The sequence below is a fragment of the Adiantum capillus-veneris genome, chromosome 16, assembly GCF_014529385.1.
Source record: "Adiantum capillus-veneris isolate H3 chromosome 16, ASM1452938v2, whole genome shotgun sequence".
NCBI classification, from domain to species: domain Eukaryota; kingdom Viridiplantae; phylum Streptophyta; class Polypodiopsida; order Polypodiales; family Pteridaceae; genus Adiantum; species Adiantum capillus-veneris.
The window spans coordinates 25713379-25737627 of NC_140946.1; the positions used below are offsets into that span (position 1 = coordinate 25713379).

The following is a 24249-nucleotide window of genomic DNA, read 5'->3' on the forward strand; positions in this document are numbered from 1 at the left end:
TAGGTTTCGCCTGTTTCTTCTGCAACATCACATTATAACATTGCTTCTTCCATATAGCAAAGTTATGGGCCCCTTCAAGCTTGCGAATGTGCAACAAATTGCCACTTTCACTGCTAGAAGCCATTCTGAGTGAGATTACAAACACTGAAACCCTGTTTTGCCGACCTAAACACGCCCAAATGTGCGCAATCGGACAAAAAACAGCTTGCTGTTACAGAAAAACAGCGAGCAAATTTCACGCGAAATCACCCCAAAACGGCGTACATTCACTGCCAAACCCTTACCAAAGGTTTCCACAAGGTGTATACATCATTTGCTTGCTGAAATTCCCTGTTTTGGGGCAAAAATCAGACCTGTAAACACCTGTTTTGCTGAATTTTCAGAACCTCGTTGGTGGAAACCCCTGTAAGATTGACCTGTGAGACTTGCCCTAATGAAATTGCATCAAATTGACCCCGAAATTGGTCAATTTCAGCAGAAATAGGCTGCTGTTCGCCAGTTTTTGAAACCCTAATTTTGGGAAAACTGTCACCGGAGGTCGATTCTACACGGAGAGAGGATCCCTTCGCGACAGAGTTGATCGAAAACGGTTGAATATCCTTCCCGCAACGAGCAAGAACAGAATTCTGATCTGTGTTGCGAAAATGGCTCTCTTGGAAACCCTAAAGCTCTGATACCATGTGTGGGGGAGCAGGAAAGAGAGCCCACTTGCTATCCTATGCAATGAGAGTGAAGGAGAAGAGGAGGGTGGCGCAGAAGAAGCTCACGCAGAGAGAAAACGTGAGAGAGAGAGAGAACGCTCGTAGAAAAATCTGGGAGAAGTCACAATTTCATTTTGGGCTTGACCTTTGAGTATATGAGTAAGTGACTAGGGGGCCATTCACACTTGGGCCCCCTCACTTATAAGACTTTTAACTTATAAGTTAGTAAGTACAAGGCACTTAGGCCTTTATTCCCTAACACCTCAGCGCAAGAAAAACATTATAAATTGTATCGAGCAACCCCGAGTATGGACAAGCCTTAAAAGAACTTTAAAAATGATTCATTCTACAATCACAAGAAATCATGCTTGTACTTGCACGCTCTCCACCGAGTCCGACTACTTATTTACAACTAATCTCTCCAACACACAGGAAATTCTCCACAACTAGCGACCGCACCGGGAATTTCCCGGTTGAGAAAACTTGATGGAATTCATTGATTTAACTATAGTCAAAATAGTTACAATCACCATCTTTCAATATCCCTCTTGCTCAAGCTTACTTGCTCAATGCACACGAGCTCAACTGCTCAAATGAAATTTCTCCCTCTTGCGCTCTTGCTCAAGCCTTCAAAGTGCCCTCTCCCTCCAGCTCAAGCCATCCATCTCCCTAACGCTCAAGGATCTAGCCCCTCTTGCCATCAAGGTGAGCCGTGAGCCTCTTGAGCTCTCAACTGTCAGCATTTCCTCTCAAGTTCCATTCTAGCCAAAACTTAAAGCAATATCTTTCTGGATTTTTTGTCAACTCTTGTTCTTTTTGTCATACGAGCCGCAATTGTGGTGCATCTGAAATCCTTCAAACACATGGATACATTGTGAGCATGCAAAAACAACTAATAGCTGCTTAAAAATTGTCACAAAAGTGATACTTTAGGCTACTAAAGTTAAAAGCCTTCTAGTTTACAGTTAGCTACAGCATGGAGCTAAATATCTTTTATGCCAATACGTTCTTCTTCTATGCCTGTGGCCATATTCCCCGTACTGCCCCATTCCCATTCCATCATCTCCAGATGATGTATTGCTAACCTTAAAAAAACGGCAGCAAAAGGTAGTCACAAGTATACAAACACAACAATCTGTCTATTAATTTTATTTTTGCATCTTGCTTGATTTCGTACCGCTACTTGCTCACATAGGTTTTTGTAAGATGAACATGTTACTGGAGAACATTTCAACTAACAGTTGTATAATGCAACATTGCCATCTACGCGCATCTCGCTTTTATCTTCTCGCCTTCTTTTTTGCATTAAGATATAAACTATCAAGCAAGACTTTGTCACTCCAGGTATAAGTTGCAGGTATGTGGACATGCAATTTGTCTATAGCCACAAGATTGGGTACCTTTAATAAATTATACACACCTGTAAGTACCTCATCACTGCCGCTGTCTTCCGCAGTAGAAGACAAATGACCACCTACATCAGCAAACAAAATACTTGAATATCAGGGCCATGCTTGCAATTGCATTAAAGCCTTTGAACCAGAAAGAAGTGTGCCTTGAACTGTAAACCTTGCTGAAATATCCAGCAAGCAGGGTCCCGTGGGATCGATCTGGTTCCAAGAAAGAGAATAGCAAGTCCATCAACTGCCAAAAAAAAAGGTTCTTGGTATGAATTCTTTCAAGAGGACAACTGATCAAGTTATGTTTGATGTGAAAGCTGAAGGAACACGTCACATGAACGGAATAGCAAGCAAACTGAGATAAATGCAAATTTTAACAAGCATATTTGTTAGTGCTACTGTAAATTCAACATAATATGCAGGATTGGTGCTAGAGGTTGCACTACATTTACCTTAACTTCATGGCTTCTTGCTCAACCAAAATTAAAAATTGAGACCTTCCTCAAGACAGACAAAATGAATAGCAGTGCGTTATTCCTAAAGCTCATAGTCTTCAAAACAGAGTGACTTTAGAAGTAGAATCAAATGTTAAAGCAGACATTTATAACTGGGCATTGTTCTCTGTATGGTGATCTGTTTGTCACATAATAGAGGTTATAACGTGATGACTGAAATAATGTAGTATTGATACAATCAAATAAGTTCACGGTAAAAGTTATACATAACTTGATCAAGCCAAAAAAGGTATAAACTTATGAACTAAGAGAAGGGCTACACAAAACACATGGACATAAGGTGCAATCTTTTAATCCCCAAAATAGACTGAGATTCTACAATGTAAGGATCTAGAATGAAGAATTGTACATCAACAATAAGCATACTCTACAAAGCTTGACAACCTTTACTTTAGTAAAAGAGTATTATCTTCGCCGTGTCTAAGAGTTGACAGAAGCTATGAGATCCGTACTCACATAATCAGCCGACCAGGGGTAGGTGTAAAACACACACTTGATCAAGTACGCTTGGTCAAAGGTCATGACAGCAAAGACAAATTTGAAATTATGCCTAGCCAAGAAAACATTGCTCAAAAGATAGTGATCAATCAAAACACATACCTCTTCATCTTCAACCATCGTCTTGATTATAACCTCAATCTCACACGTGAAGATCTCACATGCAATGAAAGGAAATCTGCAGAAGTGTCCAGCATGAAGGTTTGAATGGTCTGTACTAATCTACAAAATATCAGACAATTATACTCACTTGAAAGCCCTTTTATTATCAGCTTTCTCAGGTGGTTCTTCGGTAACATACTTTACAAGCTGTTCAATCTGCGTCTTTCCTCTAAGGCTGCATCAAAAGAAATCTTCTTACACAAGGACCATAACTGATCAAACATTGGTATTTTCCTCTACAAATTGGCAATCAGCACTGAAACGGAAAAAGTTACATACAAATTTATTAGGCGGGTATTCAACGATTTGCACTCTTGAATCAATTCATCCTCATCCAAAAGCTCTTCAAGTGTAAACCCATCTCTGTCAAGCAACGACTCCACCTAAAACGATTTGAAGTTAGAAAACTAGATGCAATGTTCAGAAATGAGCAATTTATCTCTTCCATCAAAGCCTACTTTTGTGAAAATTTATGAAGCATGATCTGTTTAATTGATAATACAGAATGTATTACATTTTCTTAAAATAGTTGCAAGGTCTCATGGTACATGAGTGATAAATGCCAAGGCATGCTCATACAGCGATCTATATATACCTAGATAAATCCAGGATAAGCCCAGATTCGCCCTTAAAGGAAAGTGCAAGGTATAGACTCATGGTAGTCACCCAAAAGACAATATAACCATCAGCTCCATCATGCATAGTATTGACTAAATACCACGACATCCCCACTTATGTCGTCAATGCCCAATAGCGGGTGTAGAACTAGGTACTAACATATGCTCCCAAACACAACACACCACATGCACACACACATGAGCACACATCAACACAAAGTTCAACACTGAGCAGACATCAACACATACAGCGACCTAGATGAATCCAGGATAAGCCCAGATTCACCCGTAAGTGCAAGGTATAGACCCATGGTAGTCACCCAAAAGACAATATAGCCATCAGCTCCATCATGCATAGTATTGACTAAATAACCGACATCCCCACTAATGTCGTCAATGCCCAATAGCGGGTGTAGAACTAGGTACTCACATACGCTCCCAAACACAACACAACACATGCACACACACATGAGCACACATCAACACAAAGTTCAATCTACTAAGTTTCTGTCATGACTCCGGAGATCAAGGGCAAACTCAACCATATTGAAGCCTAGCACTAAAAGAAGCACTAAAATGGAAAAATTAGCACAAAAACGAGGTAGTTCATAGGGTATACGCACCACAAAAGATAGAAAGAATCAGCACAATATCCATTGGTCGTAACTCGGACGAAAACTTCACAATGAAGTCTGCATGTACACTATACGACTAAAAAATATACCTATATGTGTCATTCCAAGGAAAAGCGATTCATGCTTTAAGTCCGTAGACGAATTACTTGCTTGAGTGTAGACTTTAAATTTAAAATGCACACATATCCTCACAGTCTATAGTACTTCCTGTCTCAATTGATGTTGTCCTACAAGCCGATGAGATGGGCAAACATTTCATAATAGTTTCACCTCCACATTGTATATCTTGAGGGCAACAAGAATGTGGTTGCAAATGCTCTATCTCACAAGCCACATATTTCCACCGTCACAACAGTGTTTCATCATGACTTTGATGATATGAGGAAGCTATACACTTCAAATCCAGACTTTGATGTGTTTTCTGTTAGATTTACACCACTATGCTGCTTCACACAGGTCTAGGGCACTTCCTTGTACAGCTAGTGTCTCCAGGCTAGCCACCCATAGCATAGGTGTTCGGCCGCCCAAGTTTGAGACCAGCCGCCCACTTGAGTTGAGCGCCCACATTGGGCACTCATATATATGGGCTAATCACCCCCTCTTCCACACATAGCGTTTGTGTCTACTCTCTCTCTCTCTCTCTCTCTCTCTCTCTCTCTCTCTCTCTCTCTCTCTCTCTCTCTCTCTCTCTCTCTCTCTCTCTCTCTCCTCTTTTTTCCGCACACACACAATCTCACATGGTATCAGTCGCCAGTACACATGGTATCAGCAGCTTCAAGCTCTCCATGGGACCAACGCTCCACCATCAGCATGAGGTTTTCCTCCTTGATCATCTACGGGCGTATGATCCTTGGGAGATCCATTCATTCCAGCCATCATTCGGCGGTTGCGCACTCCAAAGGGGGAGGTGACTTGTGCCATGTGGTTTGCTATGGACACACCTATGCACTCATCACACGAGTTCACACGAGATATGACCATGCTCATAACATATGGGATTCCGACATTCCTAGAGAAGACACATGTCACAAAGTGATGACGTGGCTACCGACAGCAGAAACCCTAATTTCTGCCAGAAACCCTAACCCTAACTGCTGGCTGAAACCCTAAGTGGCTGGAAACCCTAAAAAACTGGCGCCAGTGCCACGTGGCAGCAGGTACGGATTCCCGGAATTTGCGGAGGCTAAAAAAAGCAGCTAGCAACGTTTTTTTGGCAGCTTTTGGCCACGCAAGAATTGGAGAGAGAGAGAGAGAGAGAGAAACTGCTTTTGACTGAAAGCTTTTGGGGCTCTTCTTTTGAGCATCCCTTGTAATCTTTATATACGCGGTGAGGGCCTCACTTCTCAAGGCATCTGGACGCAGAGTCTGAGAGTGAAACCCTAACCGCTCTTTGTACTCTAACATTGATTTTAATAAAAAAAGAAATATCGAAAGGGGCACTAGTCTTTGGGGCCAATATCTCTAGGCACGGAACTCCGTCGGGCCATTGTAAATCTACTGTGATCTGTGAATTGTTTCGAAGTGGTTATTTGGTGTTGTGGTGATTGATTCTTGACTTGGAGTGTCCAAGTCTGTTACAGTGGTATCAGAGCACGGCCGATTTCTCTTCTACGGGAAATCCGATCCCCAAAAAAAAATTCCGCGGCACCTATGGCTTCACGCAAGGATCAGTCGACTCCCTCTGCATCTGGAGATGCGAGCAGGGATCACAACGAAGATTCCGACAGAGAGTATGGCCCGCCTCGGCCTACTCAGGCAGAGCAAAGAGAGATGAAGCGTCGTCAATTGATCGGCGATGCAACAAAGATGATGCTCAGTTTTGCGAAGGATCCGAAATTGGCAAAATATATGAGCGAGACTTCTTTTTAGGAAGTGCATGCGCAGTGGCAGAAAACCGCTACACCACCCCTGAAACCTGCTCTCAAGAAACCTTCTGATCACAGTATTCAGAGAAGGAATTACAAGAGGTGGTTGATGTACGGATTGCTCAGCTTTTTGACGCGCAAAAGAAAGCCAAAAAGCACGGCAAAAAGCAGAAGAAAAGCACTGACTTCCTGGGATATTTGGGTCGTCAGTCGACTTTTGACAAGGCAAAGAAACAGAAGAAGCGTGTTCGATTTGAAGGAGTACCCAGTTCTTCTTCTTCTTCTTCTGACAGTTCTTCTAGCTCTTCAGATTCGAGCGAAGAAGACAGAAAAGGTAAAAGCGAAGCAAGAAACAAAGCTTCGAAAAGGGCAAGAAAAAGGCAAAGAAGGCTAAATCTCGCCAAGAGACTGACAGTTCTACTGAGGACTCGTCTACAGACAGCTCAGATTCCGATGATGAGAACTTTTATGCGAACAAGAAGAATTTTTACAAAGCCAACCAGTATGACTTTCTCCAAGATAAAAGCAAGAAAGTCCGAGAGTTTAAGGAAGGTGGCCACTCGATCAAGTTTGATACTTTTTCAAGATACTCAGATGCTTCGAAGGCTTTGTCTTTTATACAACAATTTGACATCGCCTTCGCGGGAGGACGCTATTCAGAGCACTCCAAGATTCGGAGAGCTGCCTCTTACTCTAAGGGGAATGCTCGTACTTGGTGGTCCACGCTTCTTTTAAACAAGACTGTGCCAGTTAAATGGCTGAAATTTGAGAAGCTTTTTATTTCTTCTTGGTTAACGCAAGAATATGAACGAGATATACGAGCTGCTTGGAACCATCTTCGGATGCCTCTTCATTAAAGAAGATCTCGTTCAGAGAACAGATTGAGCGGTTCACCTTGGGTCTACCTACAGAGATCCGAGATCACTGCTTGGAGCAAAAGTCAGCTTCTATTCAGGAGTTGATGAGTCATGCGAAGCGGGGCTTTGCCATTCACTCTGGCAGCCTGACCTACCCCACAAATGAGGCCATGACACAACGAGCCGAACAGACTTCTAGGAATGAAAGTAAAAAGAAAAAGAGCAACCCAGAGAAAAAGGATGCACGACCCAAGCTTACTTTTCACGAGCGAGCTCGATTCATCAAGGAGGGGAAGTGCTTTGGATGCGGGGAACATGGACACATCTCTGCGAAGTGCCCTAAAAAGGCATTGAAAGAACAGACTGATAAGGACGGCGACAGGCCTGAGAGTTCGACAGCAGCTGAGGAACGTGGACGAAAAGGCAAGATGAAAACAGGACTGGTTCCAGATTGTGTGGGTACCGATCCCGACACCATGGCCGAGAGTACAGAACTTTGCCGAGCTTGGGGCAAAGTGAAAGATCAAGAGGCCCTGATTTTCTTTGATGGAGGAGCCAAGGCCAACTTCATTTCACCGGAATTGGCGGCGCGGCTCAGGATCACTCCCGATCGGATGGGACCACTTGCGGAGGCAGTTCTAGCGGCACCCGGCAGGGACGTAGCCATTACACCTGTCATTGGTAAACTTCAGTTGCATTGTCAGGGGTATTTGGGGCATGAGGACTTCTTCATAATGCCTTTGGAGGGTTGTGATGTTCTCTTAGGGATTTCCTGGTACCGCAAGAACAACGACGTGGTCGATTATCGGGCGAGAAAAGTGACTTTGACTACAGAAAAGAGCAGAACAATTGTACTTGATATTAAACTGAAGGGCGAGTCTGTCCCTATTGTATCAACTTCGGCCATTTCAAAATTAATGAAATCCAGTCTGTTTGTTTACTCGATCTTTATGAAAGAATTGAGCGATAAGGATAGGACAAATATGTCTAAACTTGATAAAGAACCCAAAGATTTTCTCCACTCTCACGCCGATTGCTTCTCAGAGGGCCTACCAGGAGAGTTACCACCTGCTCGTCATGAAGATCATACCATTGATCTGATACCTGGAAGCACACCACCAAACCGGCCACCTTACCATGTGAGCCGAGCACAGAATGAAGAGATTATGAACCAAGTGAAAGACCTCTTAGCAAAGGGTCTTGTCCAGCCTACTACTTCACCGTATTGCTCTCCAATGTTGTTGGTTTTGAAGAAAGACGGATCTTGGAGAATGTGCATCGATTATAGAGCTCTCAACAAAATCACCATCAAGAACAGATTTCTGATTCCTAGGATCGATGATATGCTCGACAGGTTACAGGGATCCTCTTGCTTTAGCAGGATTGACTTGAAGAGTCGATATCATCATATCCGAATCGCGCCGGGAGACGTCTACAAGACAGACTTTCGGACAACTTTTGGGTTATTTGAGTTTTTGGTGATGCCTTTTGGCTTAACCAATGCTCCTGCGACATTTAACCGGATGATGGATAGGATTTTTCGAGAGTACAGACTATTTGTTGCCACTTTTTTTGACGACATCATTGTTTTCTCCAGAATGAGGCAGAACACACAGATCATCTGCTTCAGGTCTTTCAGGCATTAGGAGATCACAAGTTAGTGATTAATACAAAGACAAGCGAATTTTTCCTACCAGAGATACACTTTGTGGGACACATTGTCTCAGCAGGAGTGCAAATGGACCCGGCCAAGATAGAGACTATCCGTGATTGGCCCGATTTGAAGAATGTACAGGCGGTTCATACGAAAGTTTACAAAGGTTGCTTCCCCTTTGCATATCTTGACACAAAAAGGAGTCCCTTTCTCGTGGGGATCCACAGAGGTGACTGCCTTTCAGACATGGAAAGAGAAATTGACTACGGGACCAGTTTTGACTTTGTCGGACTTGCAGAAGTCATTTGAAGTATATTGTGATGCTTGTGGTCGTAGTCTAGGTGCGGTCTTGATGCAAAAAGGCCATGTCATTGCTTACGAGATCCGATTGTTCTCTAGGCCGAAGATGACAGCACAGATATATGAGAAAGAGCTTTTTGCGGTTATCCATGCTCTTACTCAGTGGCGGCATTACCTACTCGGAGCAGATTTTACTGTCTTTACAGACCATCAGAGTTTGCGCTACTTCTTGCCAAAGAAGCAGCTTTCGGAAAAGCAGATGCGGTGGGCGAACATCTTGTCACAGTTTCACTTCCAGATTGTCCATGCGCAGGGACAGAAGAATGTGGTGGCAAATGCTTTGTCTCGGAAGCCGTTAGTTCTGGCTATTTCTGCGATACATCATAGGAGCTTCGAGGATATGGTCGATCAGTATGCCACCGAAACTAATTTGACTATTTTGTTTCTAAGTTCTATTTTCTAGAATTAGGACTTTAATAAGAAATGTGCGCAAGTTAACTAATAAGTTAAGAAATCACAGGTCTGTAAGAAAAGCCATTAGGAAACAGACAACTCTGGTGTGTCATATGATGGGTGACAAAAAGCATCGTGAAGGAGTTGGCCTATTAGTTCGGTGGGAGAAGACCAGGTAATGGTGGTCCCTGATGAGTCACAAGATGGGTGACGGGTTCATCGGTAAGGGGACACACTAAGGGTTCTAAGGAGGAAATCCGAACTAAGTAAGAAAATACGCGTAAGAACGCAAGCACAAGAATAAAGATGGGTTCAATGAAGCTTTTTACGAAAAGCAGGAACAATCACGAGAAGGCAGACGCTTTCCCGCGAGGAATCTATGTTTGCATTGCATTCGTGCATGTGGTTGCATCCAGGGACGCCTGGGAAGTGTTGTTAAATGCATTGGTTTTAACTTATAAGGTTTTATTGAGTTTTAGGGCAGGTTCATACCAATTTTAAAATATGCCGGCCGTCCACTTAATAAGTGGGCAGTCACTTAGAAGATAAAGCAACAAAACCAGCCAGCGAATCCTATTTCGGGTAGAACAGCGCCATAAAAATTTAAAAAAAAAAAAACGGCCGCGATCTCTACGCGAGCAGTTATTCGTGCCGTGGCCAGGGAGCTATAAAAGCACCACATGCCCTCGCTCACAGGAGGTACCAACATCAGCAAGAGAAGACTCTGCCGCAAGAGATCGCGAGACTACGAAGCAAGGAAGTCGTTGTTCCCGCGCAAGAGCAACAGGTATCTATTGTGGATTCGCCATACAAATTGTTGTCACGTGTTTGTGTGGTTTGTTTTGCAAGAATCTCCTGTCTCACGGAAATGCCCTTCACGGGAAAGTACGGCTTCGCGCCTAAGTCCCTTGCGGGAAGGAACGGCCTTGTGCCCAAGCCCTTTACGGGAAAGAACGACCTTCGGATCTAAGACTATAGAACGGAGGAGTTTCCTCGGGTTCTTGTGCTTGTATACGACTCTCCCTGAATAAAGAATACTCTTGACGGGGGGGGACCAGCCCATCTTCTGGTCCCCAATACTGTGTCAATTCTCTCTCTCTCTCTCTCTCTCTCTCTCTCTCTCTCTCTCTCTCTCTCTCTCTCTCTCTCTCTCTCTCTCTCTCTCTCTCTCTCTCTCTCTCTCTCGTCATGATGAATTGTCTCTCTTAAATTCCGCATGATATTTATCTGAGTGAGCAGCTACGCTTCCGTATTTGTGACAATGGTATTAGAGCATGGTCTCCTCTCTTTCTCTGTAAACGAGGACGACTCTGGGAAGATACGGGAAGAAGCCATGACAAGCCAAGAGAGAAGTTAGCAGGCGGAAACCTAAGTCCTGCAAGAAAAACTCGCAGAGTTGGAATTTCTTTTTTCTCTCTGCAAAAAGGCGACACAAGACTTGGGATTCTCTGAGAAGGCGACAAGAGCATGATGCTCAAGAAACTAGAGAATCTGAGAAGCGGAATGCTCAAGATACTTCAGAACCCAGAAGATATCCATGAACATCAATCGAGAACCATAGCCAAGAAATCCCGTCATTTCGGGAAGGATATGAAGAAGGTCTCTAGACCTAGGAACACTCCAGTCAAGCTTGATACTGTTGACGGAAGGGAAGATGTCCTGAAAGCTACTGCTTTTATTCGACAGTTTGAAGTTGCCTTTGCAAACGGCAATTTCTGAGAAGTGTCGAAGGTGAGGCATGTGACCAAACACCTCCAGGGGATTGCAAGTACTTGGTGGTATACCACAGCTCTGCAAGGAACTTACCACAACAATTCAAGGCTCAATTCTCCGACAAATTTTTTTTCCTCTACGCTTTGAGGAGGGCATTCAAGAAGATTGGGATTGGTTTGCCCAATAGGAACACAAGCGAGCCAAAGCAAGTAGTGGTTCACTCTTGCCAAGGTAGGTCCATTCTTGATCCTCTCTGAGGAAGGAAAGATGAACAAATTTAACGAAGGACTTTTGCCCAAATTTTGTAAACCCATCTGCAAGATACTTTGCAGCAGATGGTGGAGTCAACAATAAAAGCTGAAAGTGTACACCTTGATGTACATAAAATACAATCCCCGCAGTGGGACGAGAACCATTGAACACAGAAACAATGAATTTTTGTTACCTCTCCTCAAAGGATACATTGCTATCCGGAGAAAGTTTGGAGTAACAGAACTCAATCTAACTCCTGAATTTTTGACCCTCAAACTTTAAGTGAGAGGGCAGATCTTTGATCAAAGTTAAATCTTTGAGGAACTCATAAAATGCGTATTGCTTTTATGCACGACATATGCATGTGTCTAACCAGGACAATCACTCTCGAGTGTTTATGAGAGTAGGGTTGAGTCAGAACATTGTTTTATACGATGAACTACTTTGCTTAACCATCCGGAAGACCCATGATTGATCTGGTATCCGGTAGTTCTCCAACAAATTGCCTGCTAGTGCAGGTAGGAAATTATGAAGGAACCATTCTGAGTTTTCAAGCAAAGAACAACTTTTATCAAGCTTAAGTACCTTACAAACCAACACTCCCTACCCGGTAAGGGAAGACCAATCTTTGCAAGGAAGAGATGCTGCTGCAGATTTCAGCCGTAAAGAAGACGTTGCCGGTGATGCCCATGGCTGCCCCAAGTGTACCAGATGTCGTCAAGACCCAGTGCGCGAGTTCCCTCGCGAAGAAGTGCCTACGGAGCGTGTTTTCATCGCAACAAGCTGCTGTTTTTCTCTGTTTTCAGCCCATAAACGTCGTAGAGTAGGCTGATTTACGAGAAGGAACCCGAGAACACACCTCTTTTGTGTGTAGGATTGGAAGAGAGGATTTTCTATGCAGAGATCTCTTCCGGGGAATTGCTTTTTCCAGAACCGAGTTGCGTTACGAGCGTCGTGACTTTGAAGGTACGATTTTTATGTTATGATCTCTAAGTATTTGATTGCAGGTGTACTTCCTCTTCGTGAGGGAGTAGGAGCAGAGGAAGGCATGAGCCTCTGCAGGATAAAAGTGCTCTGAGGAACTAGAGCCAGATCAGCCCAAGGGTTTCGTACCCACGTTCGGGAAGCAGATCCACGGATTGAAGAGAGGTAGACTCTCAAGATGTGATCCGGAAGTTGAAATTCCCAAGGAAAGGACTTCGTGTCCAAGAAAGCGGAGTTACTCTGCAGGAACAGGACTCTGGAAACAGAGTCGGAAAAGCGTTGCAGGGATGCCATGCCCTGAGTAGGACGGCAGAAAGGAAGGAACCATTCCGAGATTCCAAGCAAAGAAAAGCTTTCATTAAGCTTGAATACTCTTTAAGCCCACACCCCCTACCCGGTCAGGGAGGACGTGATAGTGCTTTTCGCACAAATGAATGAACACTCTCTTTATGAGAGAAGGAACAAGCGACGACTACGGCCTGTGCTCGAGGAATCCAAGGATTGAAATCCTAGTTATTTAATGAGCGGGTTTTGCTCTAAGATCGAGCCAAGGGATCGTCAAGTTGAGCGTCTTCGCTCTAAGGATCTTATGAAGGGAAGGTAATTTCCCAGGTTCACCAAAACTCTAACACAGCTTAAGAATTATGTACACCTTTGGGTACATGGATAACACACGAAGATGCAGACCTATGCCAAGGAACTGGACGAGAGTTTGTTATACTCTCTTGAGCGCCTTTTTATGCGCAAGGATATTCCGACACGAGAATCTCTATTTGAGATGTGTTCGGTAGAAGGATTCTCTACAGAGAAGAGGTTTTCTGATGGTCGTTGATTATTGAGTACGCTATGTGCTTTTATTATTACAGTAGCAACTTTTGGTTGCAGTATATGTTTCTCCATGAGCAAGTCAAGTAGCATTTACACGCTGCTGGAATAAATTCGAACTATTATGTTCGTAAGAGTAAAATTTGCCAACCATTTTAAAATGGTAAGAATTACCTTAACCACATATGGGAGAACATCCTTGAGATCCAAAGCAGGTTCACCCTTAAGTGGGCCAAGTTTGAACTTATGTTCACAGAATGGTATGGCTAGAATTTTATCTGCCTAAGATTTTGCGAGGAATCCTAGATGCTTGCAAGGATGGCCTCTGCAAGGAAGAGACGCTAATAGGCGTCACGAGAACACTGCTAGTGGTAATAACTTACAGGAGGAAAAGATTGGAAGGAAGTGCCGTCGTGCACAAGGAATCTTCGGATTGGAACCGCTCGCCTACGTTGAGCGACGGCCCGAAACAAGAACCTTCTTTAAGGTGATCGAAGACCTTGTTTGTGAAGGAAGATATCGAAATTAATACTCTTATGATTTGTGCATTCCCTATGTGGGAGGACACAAGAGCTTTAATACCCTTTGGACTAACAGCGCAGGATTATGCACAAGGACAGATGCCTAGATTGATTTCTAGGAGGATTATTCTTCTCGGGATTGAGAAGGTGGAATTGAGTTAACAGATTCTCGGATAAGGAAACTTCCAATCTGTTGGAAAGACGCGAATGACGAGTTCTTACATGGCTCGTAAGTTTGATGAATGGTGAAGGATATCCTCGAGGTACTAGAGAAAGGACATGAACCGGTAAGGTAAGTATTGAATTCTTGAATTTTATTTAAATTAATTTTTAAGCTCTCTTTTGAGAAAGGACTAGCTCAACTCACCATTGAGTAAGATTTGAAATCTTTCCGGTTTCTCCCCGACAATTCAGTTGGACCTCTACAGTTGAGGACAACTGTTTATAAGTGAGAGGGATGAAACTAATTTGACTATTTTGTTTCTAATTTCTATTTTCTAGAATTAGGACTTTAATAAGAAATGTGCACAAGTTAACTGATAAGTTAAGGAATCACAGGTCTGTAAGAAAAGCCATCAGGAAACGGACAACTCTGGTGTGTCATATGATGGGTGACAAGAAGCACCGTGAAGGAGTTGGCCTATTAGTTCGGTGGGAGAAGACCAGGTAATGGTGGTCCCTGATGAGTCACAAGATGGGTGACGGGTTCATCGGTAAGGGGACACACTAAAGGTCTAAGGAGGAAATCCGAACTGAGTAAGAAAATACGCGTAAGAACGCAAGCACAAGAATAAAGATGGGTTCAATGAAGCTTTTTACGAAAAGTAGGAACAATCACGAGAAGGCAGACGCTTTCCTGCGAGGAATCTATGTTTGCATTGCATCTGTGCATGTGGTTGCATCCAGGGACGCCCGGGAAGTGTTGTTAAATGCATTGGTTTTAACTTATAAGGTTTTATTGAGTTTTAGGGCAGGTTCATACCAATTTTAAAATATGCCGGCCGCCCACTTAATAAGCGGGCAGTCACTTAGAAGATAAAGCAACAAAACCAACCAACGAATTCTCTCTCCCTATTTCGGGTAGAACAGCGCCATAAAAATAAAAAATATAAAAAAATGGCCGCGATCTCTACGCGAGCAGTTATTCGTGCCGTGGCCAGGGAGCTATAAAAGCACCACATGCCCTCGCTCACGGGAGGTACCAACATCAGCAAGAGAAGACTCTGCCGCAAGAGATTGCGAGACTACGAAGCAAGGAAGTCGCTGTTCCCGCGCAAGAGCGACAGGTATCTATTGTGGATTCGCCATACGAATTGTTGTCGCGTGTTTGTGTGGTTTGTTTTGCAAGAATCTCCCGTCTCACGAGAATGCCCTTCACGGGAAAGTACGGCTTCGCGCCTAAGTCCCTTATGGGAAGGAACGGCCTTGTGCCCAAGCCCTTTACGGGAAAGAACGACCTTCGGGTCTAAGACTACAGAACGGAGGAGTTTCCTCGGGTTCTTGTGCTTGTATACGACTCTCCCTGAATAAAGAATACTCTTGACGGGGGGGGGACCAGCCCATCTTCTGGTCCCCAATACTGTGTCAATTCTCTCTCTCTCTCTCTTTCTCTCTCTCTCTCTCTCTCTCTCTCTCTCTCTCTCTCTCTCTCTCTCTCTCTCTCTCTCTACTCGTCATGATGAATTGTCTCTCTTAAATTCCGCATGATATTTATCTGAGTGAGCAGCTACGCTTTCGTATTTGTGACAACCACAGATACAGATTTTGCAGATATTTTCACACGGATACGGGATGGGGAGATAGTAGCTGAATACTCCCTTCGGGAAGGCTACTTGATGAGAAAGACTATGTTGTGCGTTACACAACCATTGAGATAAAAGGTTATGACTAAATGCCACTGTCCACCTTTTACGGGTCACCGCGGCATTGCTACCACCATGAAGGGGGTAGAGAGAGATTTCTTTTGGCCGAGACTCAAAAAGGATGTGGAAGAGTTTGTGCGCAGTTGCTTAGTATGCCAGAAGGTCAAGTTTGACAGGTATAAGACACAGGGATTGTTACAGTCTTTACCCATACCCACCCGCCCCTGGGAAAGTATTGCAATGGGTTTCATTTTTGATCTCCCGAGAACACAGAGTGGTCACGATGGTATCTGGACTGTATTGACAGATTTAGCAAACAGACTCATTTCATTCCAGTAAAGAAAACAGTCAAGCCGGATCACTTAGCGAGACTGTTTGTGGCCCACATCTTCAGATTACATGGCATACCTAAGATGATTGTCTCCGACAGAGACCCCAAATTTACGAGTTTGTTTTGGAAGGCAATTTGAGAGAACATTGGCACGCGGTTGCAGTTCTCGTCATCGTCCCACCCGCAGACTGATGGGCAATCTGAGATTGCAAATTCAGTGGTTCTAGATTTATTGAAGTCTTATATCTCTGATCAGAAGACTCAATGGAAAAAAGTACTTACCTGTTGAGGAATTTGCCTACAATAACACGATACACTCTTCGACGGGGAAGGCGTCATTTGAGATTGTAGAAGGTGCTGCGAAGGTTCCACCCTTCCTAAGCACGAAAGATAAGATCTTTGAAGCAGATGAATATACGCGAGATTTAAATACGGCTTTTGCCAAGGTTCGCGAGACTTTGCAGAAGTCTCAAGAACGACAAAAAAAGGGAGCAGATCGCCATCGTCGCGATTTGAAATTGAAGGAGAATGATTGGGTGCTCTTACGTTCTGAGAAGGCACGCCTAAGAAAGAAAAAAGGAAAGGAGAGGCTTTTTCGAAAGCTTAGTATGCGATACTATGGACCTTTCCAGATCACTGAAAAGATAAATGATGTCTCCTTCCGATTGAAACTGCCTGATACTTGGAGGATTCACAATGCATTCCATGTGAGTCTCTTGAAACCTTCTAAGGGTGATATGTCTGATGATGGGAAGCCTGATGAGCAACCCGAAGTGGAAGAAAACGAGAAGATCCTTGTTCCTAAACAGATTTTGGCACATAAAGATACGAAGACTTAAGGTAAAGTCCGAAGGCGGTTCTTGGTTAAGTTCAGAACTATCTTGCATTGGATGCGAAGTGGATGGAGGAGGAGGACCTAGCAGATACTCCTCAGATTGTGAAACTTTACCTCGATGCTTTTGGTTTAGCATAGCCTACTCCAAACGGAACCCGGAATTCAGCTTGGCCGAAGATCTAATGCAATGGGATGCACAAGAGGGGAGTCACTCCGCTCCTTTCTCAACAGATGCCTTGATTACTTGGTGAGCCAAAGGTACTTTTCCACGTATCTGAACGCACAAGACACCACGTGTCATTAATTCAGTGGAGCTTTTCATGCTATCAATGAAAAAGCCAAGTAATAAAATAAAAGCGCTGCACGTACAACAATTCGCGCACTGTCGCAGCCATCACCTTTGCCCTCGCAACTAGGAGCAGTTCAGCAGTTACGCAGGTTTGTAGGTACGAAGTTCCAACAGTTCGCAGGTTCAGCAGCTAGGAGCAGTTCGCAGCAGTGACACCGGTTCCACAGCTTCGCTCCCAGCAGTACAACAGTTCGCAATTCTCACAGGTTTGTTGAGAGAGAGAGAGAGAGAGAGAGAGAGAGAGAGAGAGAGAGAGAGAGATTCATGGCCGTATCTATTTATTATTGGCTCGACTCCAGGTTATGCCAATTGATCATCGATTGAAATCTGATATCTTCTGTTTCAGTAGCACTAGATTCATGGCCGATTCACATGGCCGTAACTATTTACTCTTGACTCCAGATTATGCCAATTGATCATCGATTGAAATCTGATATCTTCTGTTTCAGTAGCACTAGATTCATGGCCGATTCACATGGTCGTAACTATTTACTGTTGACTCGACTCCAGATTATGCCAGCTGATCATTGATAGAAATAAGATATCTTTTGTTTCAGTAGCACTAGAATAGACCTGTCCCATGAGAGAGAGAGAGAGAGAGAGAGAGAGAGAGAGATTCATGGCCGTATCTATTTATTGTTGGCTCGATTCCAGATTATGCCAATTGATCATCGGTTGAAATCTGATATCTTCTGTTTCAGTAGCACTAGATTCATGGCCAATTCACAGACCTCTGGCATGAGAGAGAGAGAGAGAGAGAGAGAGAGAGAGAGAGAGAGAGAGAGATTCATGGCTGTAACTATTTATTGTTGACTCGACTCCAGATTATGCAAGTTGATCATCGATAAAGATATGATATCTTTTGTTTCAGTAGCACTAGAATAGACCTGTGCCATGAGAGAGAGAGAGAGAGAGAGAGAGAGAGAGAGAGATTCATAGTCGTATCTATTTATTGTTGACTCGATTCCAGATTCTGTTTCAGTAGCACTAGATTCATGGCCGATTCACAGACCTCTGCCATGAGAGAGAGAGAGAGAGAGAGAGAGAGAGAGAGAGATTCATGGCCGTAACTATTTATTGTTGACTCGACTCCAGATTATGCCAACTGATCATCGATAGAAATATGATATCTTTTGTTTCAATAGCACTAGAATAGAACTGTGCCATGAGAGAGAGAGAGAGAGAGAGAGAGATTCATGGCCGTATCTATTTATTGTTGACTTGATTCCAGATTATGCCAATTGATCATCAATTGAAATCTGATATCTTCTGTTTCAGTAGCACTAGAACATACATGTTCCATGAGAGACAGAGAGAGAGAGAGAGAGAGACAAAGAGAGAGAGAGAGAGATCCATGGCCGTATCTATTTCTTTTGACTGATTTTCAAGGGTTTTGGGTTATCTATGGCTTGTGAAAAATATACGCAAATAGGGACAAAGTATATGCAAATATTCACAAAGCTCTTAATCAAGGAGTAGTAAGCAAGGGCATGGGATCCAATTATGATTTTATAAATACTTTGCACTTACCCAAAACCCATTCCTCTGAAACCCTTTTCATTCAGGAATGTTAGTGGTTGCTTATCTCCTAGACATGAGCGCATCAACCCCAAACAAGATTTTGGTCAGGTTGTTGGTCCCCATGTAGCTGAACGTTTCTGTGGTCACGCGAGAGCTGCCGGTACCCACAGCACTGCCAACTTGACGTTGCAGGGGATCGATTGGCCAGTGACACGATAGAATTTGATAACACTTGAGCGCAACCATAAAGCTGCACGTTTTTGCATGCCCTACGTGGCGAGCGCGTTATGGAATCTTCGCTCTGGGTGGCCCTTTTGAAGCAAAGCTGGAGTAACTCTACTTGGCGGGTGCACATTAAAATCATTCTCGTTCATGTTTGGCAACTATGCCATAATCTGCATAGTTGGCTATGGCATACATAGTTGTATAATAAGCAAGCTTAGTTATTTCCACGTGACCAGAAACGAGGCTTAGTAACTAGTGCAAATAACTAGAAACTAAGCCTCATGTAACCATGGCCTAAGATCCATTACATCGGCAAAAATTCAAGGAGGGTTGTCTGGCCAAGGTTGGTTGGGGTATTGAGGGTTAGAGGGCCGCTAGCGCTTGAGAAGAAGAGTTGGCCACGTGGGGTAGTGGCGATGACATCGATTGGACTAAACATATGGAATCTGGTTGTATGCAAAAAAGGGCTAGATTTCTCGCAGGCTTCATGCCGCCACCTCAATTGTATCATTAACATAACTACTAGTACCTCCCTTTGTCGTAAGCACTGGCTTCTGCATCTTTTGGAGGAATTGTACCTTGACAGCCTTCAAGTTGCATCTTTTGACTAGAAACATTAGTTTCTAATGGATGGTTGTTGCGCCCCCTGCACGCGAAAAGTGGTTATTGGATCTTTAGAGTTTATTTTTTCTCATTATTGCTCAAAGCACGAGACTCATGGAAGTTCAGAAGCAGATGCTCAATGCAAAAAACAAATCTATTGCTCTTGAAAGTGAGATCGTTGTCAAAAGAATCAATAGATCTATTACAGTTTTTGGTGACGAGCTTGAGTATATCGTCTCTATGGCCACAAAAACACACTCATTCCACCCTCACCTTCGAGCAGTGTTGAAGAGAATTGCTACTCGATTGAGACCTGATTGAAACCCCTTGGAAATAGCACACGTCAAATGGACTGACAAATTCGACGTCATGTTGCATTGAACCGCAGGTTGATGTGTTGAGTAGTATAAGATTAGGCATTTACAAATTCTAGTTGGTCATAGATTGCCACTATGCCTAGTAGGCAGTTGAATGCAAGGTAGTACGGGCTTCATAAAACTACTAAATATGACAACGTCCCTGCCACTTTCTGGCTCTATTTTGAAGGTGAATGATATCGAGTGGAACGCCACCCGTACTAATGTCCATGAGCGTCACATAATAGTAGTTCGTCAGCTGCGTGTTTGGATTATTGATGAGCGGACTGAATATGGTGCCTTCTGCTATGAGGATGTTGACCTCAAGATGCTTATTATCATGTGCAGTTAGGAAGCACGATACATAACGTGGCTTAGTCATCAACGAGGTAAGAAGATATAATTGATGATCGAAGTAGCTTACAAGACACACACACACACACACACACACAGAGATAAGATTATACTGATCACAGGACATAGAACATAAAGCTACATCTGCGTGTTTTATGTATGGCAGGGAGGACATATATTCACAACACTGCATGTTCCAATTGTGCAAGCACGACTCCAGCTGGACAGCACTACAAGGTCCGTTATCTGCATCCAATTTTCCATGCGCATGCGTTTGCTTGGCGCAACACATAAACGCTACGGGGCGGGGCAGGGCACGGCTTCCGTTTCTTATAAATTTTTGGAGAGACCACAGAGCCAGCTCTCCACCATACTCTTGTATGGCACCTCTGTATGACGTGCACCATATGCTTTGCACTTTCAGTTTGTGACGTTTCATTGCAAGACGATATGTTTAACTATTCACATTGTTTTTTTGTAGCTTGACTCAAATATCGGCATGTACTAGATTGAACAATCGAAAAGCAGCAATACAACATTGCAGGTCAGTAAAGCACCTCATTTATTTTTGCAGTTTATTCATGCTTTATCTATTTAGTTTTTTAAGAATTTTCCGTACTATTTCCTTTGCTTCGGTTTCTTTGGATCTCATTTTCAGAACCATACACTCAATGTCGATCAACATCTGTACATATTAGTTACACACGCAACTCTTAATTCACCTTGTGCATCTTTACTTCAGCTCTAAACAATTGATACCATACTAGGTGTCTAAATAATTGATGCCATACTATATATGTCCTCGTTTCTCCATACTAGGTGTTAGTATGAAGTTCTCAAGACCTAGGAGATTACACTCCAACATGTGTCAATAAGCTGAGGAGCAAACTGTAGCCAACTTGAAACTAACTTATCGTCCATATGCTAGGTCATGGTTTGAAATTACTGCATTGTATAAAGATTGGAGCATGCAACATGACATCTTTGCTCACAATCTAGAAATATGTCTCTCCTGCATGGCGGCATACCTCACATATATAGCGATAAACGAGGTTGACAGACACATGATATACACTCCTGCTATCCTCACTTCTATATTATTATTGGGTGCTTTTTGCCATTGGAGCAACAACAACAAGACACTATTAGTAGCAGAATTGCATCTACAATTTATTACCAATTCAAAATACCAACCACAAATCAATAGTATCCCCTCTCTATTCGTGAGACCAATGAGCAATATTTGGACATAAAAGAGGCATATAGTATAATTATAGACGAGATTCGATGAAAATTTTATTTTTGAAATACTTTTTGTTTGCAAGAATTTACATGTAGCATGTATGTCTCCTCCCATAAACATTATAGCATTTTTCAGATAAATATCCCTTTCACTCAGTGTGGCCCTTGCCAAATTAGTCATGCTCCAATGCTAGATGCTAAATGTCAATTTGTATGTCCTGCTATATTCTATAGATGTTGTATAGCAAGGCCCACCAAGCAAGACTAGTTTAGATACTAGAGTCACTCATGTCTCTTTGAGCTTCAGGGATACTGAAAGCTGACAGTATTCTAATGTATGACTTTAACAAAATGGAATTCCTGACTATGATATTGATTTGTCCTTGACTTCTTTTAAGTGCAGGAACTGATAGACGAGATGACTGCAGCATTTTGGTCTGATTGATCTCGAATAGACATGGTTGCAATAGGGGTTAGTCAATCGGACATCGATGAGGTCTCGATTGGACCGAGATGTGATTGCTAGCTACATTGCCGATAAATCATGGTCTAAGATCCGAATGAATGTTGAATGTCATGTGATGTCGTGTGATGTGACTGTCGATTTGGTACATGTGCTAGATGTGTGTTCCTAGTACCTAGGCACTAACAGTCAATGTCTGCTAAGACGGTTTATGGCTTCTGTCGGTTTTGCAAGCGTAATCACGGTCAATTACAATGCTTTCAAGAGGGGGGTATGTCACAAAGTGATGACATGGCTATCGACAGCGAAAACCCTAATTTCTGCCAAAAACCCTAATTTTTGAAAACATAGGCCTAACCCTAATTGCTGGCTGAAACCCTAAGTGGCTGGAAACCCTAAAAAGCTGTCACCAGTGCCACGTGGCAACAGGTACGGATTCCCAGAATTTGCGGAGGCTAAAAAAAAAGCAACTAGCAACGTTTTTTTTGGGAGCTTTTAACCATGCAAAGAATTGGGAGGAGAGAGAGAGAGAGAGTTGGATTGCTTTATTTTGCTCTCATTGAGAGAGAGAGAGAAACTGCTTTTGACTGAAAGCTTTTGGGGCTCTACTTTTGGGCATCCCTTGTAATCTTTATATACGCAGTGAGGGCCTCACTTCTCAGGGCATCTGGACGCAGAGTCTGAGAGTGAAACCCTAACCGCTCTTTGTATTCTGACATTGATTTTAATACAAAAAGAAATACCGAAAGGGGCACAGTCTTTGGAGCCAATATCTCTAGGCACGGAACTCCGCCGGGCCACTGCAAATCTATTGTGATCTGTGAATTGTTTTGAAGTGGTTATTTGGTGCTGTGGTGATTGATTCTTGACTTGGAGTGTCCAAGTCTGTTACAACACCACCATCTTTTGGTGGACAAACACTTACCACTTGACCTCGACATGTCAGATCACTTGCTTACACAAAAGCATCTACATGGACTTAGGGAGAGGATCTTGGATCTCTTATTCAACAGGTTCATAGCTTGGATCAACAGACTGGAGTGGGACTTCAATGCTTTGGACTCTCTTGGAGAGTTTACCCGCAAGATGCGGGAGATCAGGCATCATGCAACTTTTTTGAGTAACCTGGAGCTTGGCTTGGATGGTAGTGCAGTTGCTCTTCTACACTTCTGATCATTTGTATTGCTACCTTCAAAGTTGCTTACACTCACCCTCGGTAACCTTACAGCAGACTTATCCCCCGACCTAGGCAGTAGGCCACTCCCAGCTCATTCGCATTGAGAGCCACACCGAGATGCGGTTTGGTGGCATCGTTGGTGCGGGTTCTGTTTTGGTTGACACCGGAGGATTGGAGACAGGAGGCAAAACGGCACAAACAGATTGATCTAGCCTTTCCTCTTCTCAGAAAATATTCACTGCGCAGATAGCTCAGTCTGGCTTCCCTACTTCTACAGGATGATTACGGTGCAGACAGCTTGGTCTGACCACACCTCTTCTCAAAGGCCCTTCACATGGCAAACTGTTGAGTCTGGCTTTCCCCTCATCTTGGATTACCCTACCTACTGACAGGACACCATCCAGTGGTGGTCCATGCAGTCTCCCAATGACTGTTGCAACTTACCAGTTTACGATAGCTTCTACAGTGCAAACTGTTTAGTCTGGCTTTCCTTGTTCAGAGGACGATTACGGCGCAAATTGCTACATCTGGCCTTCCTGGAGTTTTTCGCAGCTTAGCCACCTAGCCACCTTGGGTTGCAAGTTCATGCATTGACAGGCTTCCGATCTCATGACGGTTCCTGGGCTTCCCAATTTTCTCCAGACGGTTTGACTACAGACACCACAGATCCTATTGGACAGGACACTTGCAGGTCTATCGGCACTTCTTTTACGATTGGTAAGCCAAGCTGTCGAACTATCTGAGTGCTGACAAAATTATTCGAGCGTCCGCTGTCCACCAAAATATTGATGGAGCGACCATTGATAGACTCAAAACTTGCTTTGAGAGAGGCTCCAAAACTGAAGAATTGCACTGAGCATGCTTCATAAGAATAGTCGTACCCTCTGAGACACGAATTGTGTTGACCACTGATTTTCCTTTATCCTTAGCAGAATCTGGTTGTTCAACATTCGATAATGTTTCCGCATTGGAATTTCTT

The 24249-nt window shown here is 43.4% G+C and overlaps 1 protein-coding gene across 1 annotated transcript in view; it reads right to left on the minus strand.

Annotated features, from left to right (window-relative positions):
• Positions 1-24249, minus strand: part of LOC147438735 (uncharacterized) — a 61313-nt gene that overhangs the window by 27623 nt on the left and 9441 nt on the right. The window contains exons 2-6 of the mRNA XM_086484733.1: positions 3556-3659; positions 3365-3451; positions 3217-3292; positions 2271-2345; positions 2122-2175 (exon numbers count right to left, since the gene is read on the minus strand). Coding sequence (XP_086340859.1) covers positions 2122-2175; positions 2271-2345; positions 3217-3292; positions 3365-3451; positions 3556-3659 — 396 coding nt within the window. The remainder of the gene's footprint in view (positions 1-2121; positions 2176-2270; positions 2346-3216; positions 3293-3364; positions 3452-3555; positions 3660-24249) is intronic.